Genomic DNA, 11,497 nt, shown 5'->3' on the forward strand with positions numbered 1-11,497 from the left:
AACCAAATTCCACAAATATTGATTCTAAGCACTTAGTAATTTTAATGAATAAACCCAACAACATGTGTATATGATCATGCTGTTCTCCTAGTCTTTTATTCTGTAGAAAAGTCATAACCATTTTTCTCCTGCTATTTTTTTTTTTTTTTGCTTTACTTTTTTGTTTGCTATTTGGCCAATTACTCTCAACCATCATGACAAAACTCAAAACTTCCCAGGAGTTCTAGAGACACGGAGCATATAGATTGTTGCTCTCCATAGTCTGGAGACCTCGTTAAAATTCCAGAGTCCCTCGCCACCCCTCAAAAGTTAGATACAGTGGATTGGGGCAGTGTTTTGGAAAGCGTATTTTCACAAACTAGCAGCTGATTCTTAAGAAGGTCACCCCAGAACACAGTCTAAACGTGTTACAAAGTGTAATTCTGACAGCCTGGAAGGTTGATACTCAGTAATTTGTCAGAGAAATCTAGAAAACGACCTATACTTTGGTGACTATGAAGCTAATGAGCAGTGAGACCGTTTGGCTGTGTGGCAATCCCCTCATAAGACCGTGATCTGCATTCCTGCTTTGGTCCCCATGGCATCTTATAGGAACACTGATGACCATTTTGTGTTTGCATTTACTTATTTATTCACCCCCAATAAGGAAGTACATAGTCTGAAGCACATAAGAAACATGGCATTTGTGAAAATCCTTAGTGATTTCAAAAGCCACGCTCAGTCTGCAGCTCCTACGAGCTCACAGTTAGTGTTTCCATCCCTCTGTGATCACATAGCCTGTAATCACTCTGGCTTTGTTAGAACTTGCACACACACTACCAAAAAGGAACTTTGAGGTGCTCAATACATACAAAGAAATTCCTTATGGACTGCGGAGAAGTCACAGCTCCCAGAAGCCATTGTTTCGAGGGCAATTGTATACCTTTGTTCTCAGCTCTTACTTTCAAATTCTTATTTTGAAACTCAGTTTGGGGGAATTATATATTTTCTCCAAGATATGCCTTCTTTTAAAGTCATTTACCTATGACTACCAGAGAAGAATATCTAAAAATTCAAATATCACAAATGGAATTCATGATGGCCTCAAATATGTGTTGTTCATATACAGTGAGATGTGCTTGTTAATATACAGTGAGATATTGCTCTTTATATGCAGCGAGATATGTTTTTTAATAGGTGGTGAGGTATGACTGCCTATAACAGGGGATGTGGTTGTTTTGATGCAGTGAGGTGTGGCTGTCTATATACAGTGAGGCAGGGCTGTCTATATGCAGTGAGGCATGGCTGTCTATATGCAGTGAGACACGGCTGTGTATATGCAGTGAGGTATGGCTGTCTATATGCAGTGAGGCAGGGCTGTCTATATGCAGTGAGGCATGGCTGTCTATATGCAGTGAGGCAGGGCTGTCTATATGCAGTGAGGTATGGCTGTCTATATGCAGTGAGGTATGGCTGTCTATATGCAGTGAGGTATGGCTGTCTATATGCAGTGATGTATTTCAAGATAAGAAAAGCACACAAAACAAAGAGCTCCTCATCCTGAATGGAAGTCAGTGTGCCCGAGGATTAGCAGCTCTGCAGACATTACTGTCTACTCATTCTTTCCAAAATATTACAAAGTCAAGGTTGAGGTAGAAAGAAAGAAGGAAAGAAAGAAAGAAGGAAGGAAGGAAGGAAGGAAGGAAGGAAGGAAGGAAGGAAGGAAGGAAGGAAGGAAGGAAGGAAGGAAGGAAGGAAGGAAGGAAGGAGAGAGAGAGAGAGAGAGAGAGAGAGAGAGAGAGAGAGAGAGAGAGAGAGAGAGAGAGAGAGAGAGAGAGAGAGAAGAGCAACCACTTAGAACCATCTCATGGGAGATGCTTCTAAGGCAGCCAAGTCACTGGTGACAATCTTTGTGAATAAGTCAATCAGCTATTCAAAGAGTTCACTCCTTCCTTGTTAGACTGACTTTCTCACAGGGGCGGTTATGCCTGCATGGCCACTAGCCTCAGAGGGCTGTGTTGCTTGCCCTTGCCCACACCTGGGTCGACAGTGCTTTGTGAACTACCCTCAGTTGCCCAGCTTCCTGGATATGCACTCTGCTTCCTGCTGGGGCGCTGCAGGACAGACAACAGCTCTGCCCTGGGACCTGCCAGGCTTCCTGCAGTACTTGCTGCCACCTCCTCGGCCATAGGCCCCTTGGCAGACTTTTAATGGGGCAAAGTCTTGAACTGGGTTTACTTCCTCAGCCCTCAGCCCTCGGCCCTCAGCCCTCGGCCCTCGGCCCTCAGCCCAGGACTTTATTCCCAAGCAAATGCTTTGGAACTTGGCTTCTGAATCACTGAGTCTTTAGCCTCTTTAAGTTCTTATATTTTTGGTTGTGAGCTTTAACAGCTGAGCCACCTCTCCAACCCCTCTTTAGGTTCTTTTGTATGGTTCACACTCTCTCTCTCTCTCTCTCTCTCTCTCTCTCTCTCTCTCTCTCTCTCTCACACACACACACACACACACACACACATACGCACACACTCTCTCTCTCTCTCTCTCTCTCTCTCTCTCTCTCTCTCTCTCTCTCACACACACACACACACACACACACACACACCTTTCTGCACTTTCTGGAAAATTCGTGCCCCCTTCTTTAGCAAGCACCAACTCCCCTCTTATCGCTTCTCATCTAAGAGCAGGATTTCCTCTTGGATGCTAGAGCACTTGGCTACCCTTTTCTGTCTGAATCACCAACCTCTGTTGAGCAGTGCAGGTTTCTAAGAATTTAATGGTCCTATACCATAACTGAAGATCCCTGGAAGACAGGTTCTACAACCCCTCTAACGGAACGTGCCTCATACGTTCGCTGTGCTCAGACGCCCGTGAGCTGGATGGATGGTTGATAGACAATGGTTGATAGACAGCCTCATTCATCCCTCCAGCTCGAGAGCCTCTCGTCTGCTGCTGACCACTGCTGTTTGTGCCGCTCTTGTTCACAACTTCATGTGAGTAAATAGAACCTTCTGAGTTTATTTCTTATTTTATTTTCCATCTTGGAGCATAAAAGGGAGTTAGTGATAACATATAAGTATTTGAATTTGCATTCTGAAAAAAAAATGTTTAAGTTGGTAAGCACGATAATACTTGGGATTTTAAAGTACAATAAAAATTTCAAAGTATTACTGTAATTTCAGCCGGTTGGTAATTAAAGGAAAAAGAACAGACCCAGATTGGTAAGGACTGCCCTACCCAAATTGTGTGCTTTGGGCAAAGTAGTGTGATAATTAGAAAGTGGGAAAGTCTTCAATATTCTTTGTGTTTTGTGAGCTCTATTCATCCTATTATTCCATGTCTTTGTTTTCAATAGAATTCGACAATCTTTAGAAAAAGTAATTTAACATTTTGGATATAAAGACACAGTATTATTATATTATACTTGTTTATAGGGAAATTCTGTGGGTGAAAAAGCATTAAAATTATGTGTTACATAATACATAAGCTATGAACAATTGTAAATAAAAATGTCTGCAAGACACGAGTTAGCCTCTGGAAAAATAGTCAACTCCCCACCTCCTGCCCTCTCCCCCCGTCTTTCTCCCTTCTTTCTCTTGATTACTTGGCTGTTACTCTATTCTCTGACACTGATTTTGATGCCTAAATTTTGGTTTCTACCATTCTGCTTTTATATGTTCTTTCTATTTTTTATGTTCTGCTAACATTTCCTTCCTAAAATCCTTTCTGTGGACTTTCTCTCAGATAATTTTCACGAGGCAACGGTGAGATCTTGGGGGAGCAGCAGATTTCTGAAGGAACTCGTGGTTCCTGATAGACCCATAACTCTGGGTTGCCCCTCCCTCTCTGGGAATGTGGGTGTCATACCTCATTCACTCTGTGTGCCTAATGGTTCCTCTCTCTGAGGAGTGCTGCCAGTGCAGGAACCTTCTGTCAAATAGGTCCTTCAAGCAAACCATTTGGTTCTACCTCAAGGAGAAATACAGTGGCAAACCCAAACTGTAATGATGCATGTGCTTAAATGTTACTTGAAAGACATGAGAAGGAAAATGCAGTTATTAAAGACTTCGTATTAAATCATTTTCATTGGGAGGGAGTTGATGGTTTCGTTCTAGCCTCTTTCCTTCCTGGATCTTCTCTTCCTACCCAGGGAACTGGGCGACCCAGTGTCTAGGTGTTTTCCCTGCTGGGTGTAGAACAACACAAAAGAAGCAACCATTATGTTTGTAGAGAATTCAAATTTATGAAGAGCATTACTACAGTAACTTTCCAATCTAGATGATTTCTAATAAAAGGACAGCAAAACATTCAAATAACTTTTTTAATGTTGATTGTCGATTATGTGACTTGAGTTCCTGTTTCTCCTCTCTTCTGCCATGAGTGCTAGGCACAGTGGATCTTCTGAGAAGACAGGACAGCCTCTTATCACTAAGGTCTCAGATCAACCATGCCTCCAATAACCGATAAAGTATAGGCACATCAACCAAAAGCCGCTCCTTATTCTAAATTCATCACAGTCCTTACTACAACCTAATACATGTGAGGTATAATTTTTATTTTTAGCCTTTATTTCATGCTATTAGAGCACTCAATTGGATAATCATTATACCAAAGGGAAATGAATGTCAAACTAGCCTTCACAGAACTTTAATCATGAAAAACCACATATTTGATTATCTTATGTTTGGCATGGTTTGTCAAGATAGCAAAGATAGATTGTGTGTTCATATAGCCAAGTAGGCACGGTCCATTTTTTAAATTCTAAAGCAATGGAAAAATAATTGTATTGTTTATAAGGTTCTATGAAAATTGGTTGCAATTGAATACCACAAAAATAGATGTTTTCCATTGGACTTCCCGCTAACACTTAAGACGCTCTCAAAGAAATCTGACAACAAATCTTACATAGTCATGAGAGAAATGAAATTCTTCAGTTCAGCTTCTCAACCTCTAGTGGACCTTGGTCCTGTGACAAAATGTGCAATCATTCTGTATGTACTCTAGTGTCTAGTTAGTCTACCCATGGAACGCATTTATACGCTCCTTCACTACTCGTCAGGTACTGTGTGAGGAGGTATCAGGTGTTTTTGCAGGAAGCAAATCAAAGACACTCCCTGGTAAAACTCTCAGGGGAATGAGAGATAAGTCCCTAGGCAGGCAAGCATCAATAACCTTATGTGAGTGACAATGGAAAATATAAAGCAAGCATCATGAACCATAAGGACAGACAGATGACGGCAGTTCTGTCCTGGATTTAAGCAAAGTTTCTCAAGATGGATATTTTTGAGTTGAAATAGAAATGGCTAGGTGTGATGGCTGTCTCTGTTGTCACCTTGGCACGTATGATAAGAGAGGACCTCAATTGAGAAGTTGCTTCCATTAGATTGGCCCGTGGACATACCTGTGGGATATTCTCTTGCTTCTGAATTGATTTTGGAGGCCCTGCCCACCATGGACCAGGTAATCCCTAGAAGGGTGGGCCTGGGCTATACAAGAAAGATAGCTGACAGCCTGGTAACCAGTGGTCCTCCTTGTAGTTTCTTCTTCAAGGTCTGGCTAGAGTTCCTGTCCTGGCTTCCTTTGATGATGGACTGCAACCTGTAAGATGAAATAAACCCTTTCCTCTCCAAACTGCTTTCAGTCAGAGAGTTTGTCACAACAGGAAAGCAAACTAAAGTACTGAGGATGATGGAAAGCAAGGCTCCGAGTAGGATAGAAAATAAAATGTCAGTTCAGTGTGACAGCCTTGGGGGAATGTTCTTCAGACCACTGAGGTGTTTTTTGCTGGGGAAAAAAAAACCAGCTTAAATACGCTTGGTTAATGGTTAGCTGTACATGTGACATGAAGCATGAGAATTTGTTTTATATCCTAGATATGGGCTAAAGTAACAAGGAAAAATATGTTTATGGCATTATTAAATATTTTATGCTAAAATTTCAAATGTGATCATTCCAGTTTAATCTAAGGAACTGAGTACTATAAACGAAGTGGTCTCAAGGCACAGGCAGCTGTCTGTCAGAATTTAAATACCACTGGCCAGACTCTCTTATTATGACGTCATTCTAAAAAAAAGAAAGGGAAAAAAAAAGAAAAAAATCTCATCGAGAGGAGCAGAAGAATTGGCTCAGCAGGAAGGTGTACCCACGGTCTTCCATAGGATCCACTCCCTACCTCAGGGGCTTTCGATTCCCTCCCCCAGCCTCCACAGACACTGCACTCAGCTTATAGACGCTGTCAGATGCCAGAAGAGAGCCTTGAACTCCTGGAACTGGAGTTGCAGGTGGTCGTGAGGCACTGGGGGGTGTTGGGAGCCCAGCCCAGCTCCTCGCAGGAAGCACTCTCCACCATGAGTGGTCCGTCCAGCCCCTCCCTGGCCATGTCTGAGATGTGCTCTCTAGGATCTGGTTCATTTCACAGCTATGACTTCTGATCATATGCCAAATCAATAAGAGAAAATGAGTGCGTGTTCATTCTGTTTCCCTCCATAGTTGTAAATCAAGATGGCCAGCCTCTGATTGAAGGGAAACTTAAAGAGAAACAAGTGAGGTGGAAGCTCATTAAGAGGTGGAAAACGCGTTATTTCACACTGGCCGGAAACCAGCTTCTGTTTCACAAGGGGAAATCTGTGAGTTCTCTGTCACATTTTTACACTTGAATAGTTTACCTCCCAAACCCACCACAATCCTAAATCACACAGTTGTAAAAACACAGTTGGGAGTCTCAGAGGCCCACACCCATGCTTTCAAATATGAGTGCCTCATGAGTAAGCCTAGCTAAAATCCATTCAACAGGACTCTGCACCAGACTGGCTAGGCTCCTAATTCCTTCGGAAACCATGAATCCCACTTGGGCCTACACTGGAATCTCTAAGAGATTAAGAAAACTTCCCAAGTGGTGAGGGTGAGAGTGAAGTTGTGTCTTCTGCTTCTGTTCCTCAAGACGCTGACACTGTGGGGGGGGGGGGTGTAAAGACAGGGCCTTACTGTATGGCATTGGCTGGCCTTGAACTTATGGTGATCATTTTGCCTCTGCCTCCCAAGTGCTCTAGTGTGTGCCCATCACACCAAGCACCAGTGTGTGGTGGTAGAGGTGGTGATGGCATGATATTATTGAGAAGATATGTAACCTTAGCTGACCTCAGACTCAGAGTTCTGACTGTTTACCTGGAACATGCCATTATCCTTTTTTCTGAAAAGGTCTTTAATGTAACACAGAGTGTCCTTCCTCTGTGATTTTGTTCTGTGCTGCGTGGATGGATTGATGCCACCCACAGTGGTGAGGGTGGATCATTTCTAACATTCACTCAAATGTTGGTCTCTTCTGGAAACATACAGGCACACTCAGACACCATGTTTTAATGACTGTTTGGGGACCAATTATCCCAGGCAAGTTGACCCATTACTTTAACCACCATGTAAACTGAACTATTGCCTTGTTAATAAATCAGATGGGTCAAACACTAACAATTCTCTCTGGAAAAATGCACCATGTTTTTAGATTTCTCACTAGAGATGTTATTGAAATATTTTTCTCAGTGAGAGTAAAGTATTAGTTCATCTGAATTATGATGAATTCTGAGAAAGCATTTCTTTAATAAGACCTCCCTCAAAATGAATTATTTTAAAAATGTATTTTTGTGATACTTTGAAGCTACCTAGCTTTCTCAGTCTGTGCCATATGGAAGTGGCTTTTCTCTGGCTAAACTCTTTTCCAAAGGGAAAGGGTGACGAAAGGGTGACGGCGCGTTCAATTTAAAGAGCTATTGGATTTTAAAGAAATATTTTTTGGACTCGTCCATGTTGAAGGAGTTTTAAGTGTTTGAAATGACCATCTGAATTTCCTACATTTACTCAAGAACTCAGGAATAGATATAAAGATACAATGTTCTGCAGACCCTTAGAACAAACACAGAACTAGTCTATGAAACTATTCACAAGCACTCACATGGTAGTCTATGTTCTTCTCACTCACATTTTAAACTTTTATCTCAGTTCTAAAGAATAAGTTATTTGGCATCCTTATCAGGGAATAACAGTTTAGCATTATAGAAATCTGACAGAACATGTGTCTCAATAGTGGAAAACAATATATAACAAAATACCTTTGATCACAAGGACATACTAACCCATCAGGGCTGGCCACCCTGCTGAAATCCACCCACATCCTTGATAGCTGTCTTTTAAAGAGATCAGTGAAAACTTGGCCTGAAAGGCAACCCCAGACTGTAGTGCAAATCCACACAAGCCAGCTAGGCAGCAGAGTGCCACCCCTCTCTCTGCTTAATTAGCCTTCCTCACATTATTACAGGAACTCTCTTTTATCCATCAGTTATGGTGTATCAATTTCTGTGCTATAGACCAACCTCAACACAATCTATTATCAACAATTCTTAATATACACCAAATGAGGCAAATAGAGTGTATAGTGGAGATGTCCTCAAATTTTTGTCCTATATAACACCTAAAAGAATTTTTGGGGGTGTGGAAATCTATATAACATCTTAAATGTCATCAACACATTTATCATGAGTTTTACACAGTTGTAATTTATGTTGCACTACAAGTATTGACATTTCAAAATAAAAAAAATCCCTCTTTTTAAATTTAATTTAAAAAATCTCTTTAAATATGATTACTAGAATGACATAAAATACCATAACACATTAATTCAGTAGCGTGCATCTTTTTTAAAGTGCATATATTAGTATCTTTAGTGGAGATAATTCCATTGCTTCTGTTTCCCTTGAACTCAGAGTTCTTACTATCTCCCCCTAGTGATGTGTTTCAGTTGCCCTGTTATTTTTAAGAGTTACTTTGTTTTTTAATTATGAGTGTCTGTGTATGGGTAGATGCCCATGGAAGCCAGAAAAACTTGAGTTACAAGTGACTGTGAGCATCCCAGAGTGGGTGTGGGGAACTGAACTCAGGTCCTTAGCAAGAGCAGTCCATGCCTTTAACCGCCGGCATCGCTCCAGTCCTCCCAATCATTTTTCAATATAAGAAAACCATGTACATAAATTGAAATGCAATTGTTTTAACTTCTGTGATCATCAACCTCTAAGTATTTGTTTTTCTGACTGATTTCTCTTTTTTTTAGTTATATCATTCACCAATGCATTTCAGTATAATGCCACATTTAGTAAGAATTAAACATTAAAATGGAAATGCTAGACCAAAAAGATGGGTTAGTGGGTCAAGTGCTTGCCTCTTAAGCATAAAGACCCTAGCACCCATGTGAAAGTCAGACACAATGGCTCTTGTCTCTAAGCCGTTAGAGAAACGTGGGTCTCAGAGGCTTGCTGATCAGTCAGTCTCCAAAATGATGAGCTTAGGCCAGTGAGAGACTCTGTCTCAAAAACTAATGTGGAGAAGGTTAAGAGGAAGGCATCTGGTGTTGACCTCTGACTTCTGCATACACACACACATACGCACACATGGGGGGGTGTTATCTATTAATAAAATTAATATAGAAAAGTGACAATGTCTTGTTATGACATTACTTCCCCAACATTGCTATGTTGAACTGGGGCTAGCGGGTGTGGTGTTCCTGGGGCTTTTCCAAGCTGGCCATCCACTGTAGAAAGTGTGTGCTGAGTGAGAACAGGGCTTTTCCATTGCAGAGCAGGGGAGATGACTGTCAGAGTGGAGGCTGTCAGAGCGGGGGCAGAAACGAACAATTGGCGAGATGCCCAGCCACAGGTACATTTCTAGTGGACAAAATGTGTTCACCACTTTTAGACATTTTTAATTGTCCTAAAACCATTCATGCTAGCCCAATGCCCAATCTGATGATTCTGGTATCACAGAAGTCCATAAACCTCTAGTTTCCTAAAACACAAATGTAACATCATTAAGTAATGCTTATAGACAGTGCATGCTTCTAGTTCAGAGATCCCAAAAGCTACTCAGACACTGGGTTTTCACAAGTTCCCCACAGGAAAGCCCAACACTAGGTTCCTGCGACTAGCTGAAATTTTGAGGTGAGGGTGTTCTAGATTTCACTGCTGTCTTGTGCTCTATTAATAGTGCTAATATAAATAGAGGGTGACAGGAGATCAAAGAATCATGAATTAAACTTTTTTTTTCCAATTTCACTTATAATAACTTTCAGCAACCTGGCTATCTTGGGATGACTTATGATACTATAATAGAAGCCAAATTTGGGGCTTCCCTTATCCTAACGACTCTGTGGGCCTTAGCACCCAAAACAGAGAGGTCTCAAAACATAGGGTGTGAAAGCACCAGGCGCTCTTGGGAAATACCAAGAGCCAGTGCAATAGGCGGCAGCAGGAGCCGACTCATGATTTTTCCTCTCCGTTCCTTTCAGAAGGATGACCCTGATGATTCCCCGATAGAACTCAGCAAAGTGCAGAGCGTGAAAGCTGTGGCCAAGAAACGTCGAGACCGCTCTCTCCCTCGGGCGTTTGAAATCTTCACAGACAATAAGACCTATGTTTTCAAAGCCAAGGATGAGAAGAATGCAGAGGAATGGCTGCAGTGCATCAACGTGGCGCTGGCCCAGGCCAAGGAGAGGGAGAGCCGAGAAGTAACCACATATCTGTAGGATTCTCACACCCGCCCTTATGGCCACGTAAGATAGGCGTGGCCAGCGTCAACAAAGAGGACCCACCATGGCGCTATTGGGTTTCCCTAAATACCAGAGAAACCATTATCCCTAAGGAGAGCCTAAAATGGCAGGGTTCTCAGTAAACCCCACGCCCTCACGGCTCTTGTATTAACTCCAAGATTTCTGCCTGAAGAACGTGAGAAAGAGAAGCCACGGAATTCATATTGGAGCACGTGGGCCAGAAAGGGAAAGTTACAAATAAAAGAACTTCTGTAGCTATGTGATTTATGACTGTAAGGAAACAGTGAATGAGCCGGGCAGTGGTGGCGCACGCCTGTAATCCCAGCACTTGGGAAGTAGAGGCAGGCAGATTTCTGAGTTCGAGGTCAGCCTGGTCTACAGAGTGAGTTCCAGGACAGCCAGGGCTACACAGAGAAAGCCTGACTCAGGGGGTATGGGGGGAGGGAAACAGTGAATGAAATCAGCAGAAGGCTCAGCAGGTAAAGGGCACTTGCTGCCAAGGCAGATTGCTTGAGATCGAGCCCCGTAACTGACCTGGTGGAAGGGGAGCCAATGGTTGGCAGTTACCCTTTGTTCTCTGCCTACCATGGCACATTTATTCCCCCAGAATTTTCTTTTTAAAAAAAGAAGAAATGAATAAATGAATGAATGGAAGGATGGATGAAAATTTGAAACAACAGATGCCTGAAAGATCCACCTTGAAGGAAAACTATCACAGTAAAAAAAATGTTTTAAAAAACATTAGGAAAAGTTGAACTAAGGTACACTCAAGAAACCCGTTAGCTTCAGTATATTAGTCAGCTTTCTGTTGCCCTGACAAAATGCCTTGATGAAAATAACTTAAGAGAGAAAGGGTTTATTGTGGTCTATGATCCCCGACGGATGGAGCCCATTGTGGCGGGGAATACATGGCACCAGGCAGAAAAATCACGG

General features: G+C 42.1%; 1 protein-coding gene across 3 annotated transcripts in view; it reads left to right on the forward strand.

Annotated features, from left to right (window-relative positions):
- The window catches only part of Veph1 (ventricular zone expressed PH domain containing 1), a 228,165-nt gene extending 217,625 nt beyond the window's left edge, over nt 1–10,540 (forward strand). For 2 of the 3 annotated variants that reach the window (XM_052180394.1, XM_052180396.1), the window contains 2 exons: nt 6,466–6,602; nt 10,304–10,540. In XM_052180394.1, coding sequence (XP_052036354.1) covers nt 6,466–6,602; nt 10,304–10,540 — 374 coding nt within the window. The remainder of the gene's footprint in view (nt 1–6,465; nt 6,603–10,303) is intronic. The other variant, XM_052180395.1, reaches the window with a different exon arrangement.
- The last annotated feature ends 957 nt before the right edge of the window (nt 10,541–11,497 follow it).

The sequence above is a fragment of the Apodemus sylvaticus genome, chromosome 4, assembly GCF_947179515.1.
Source record: "Apodemus sylvaticus chromosome 4, mApoSyl1.1, whole genome shotgun sequence".
NCBI lineage: Eukaryota > Metazoa > Chordata > Mammalia > Rodentia > Muridae > Apodemus > Apodemus sylvaticus.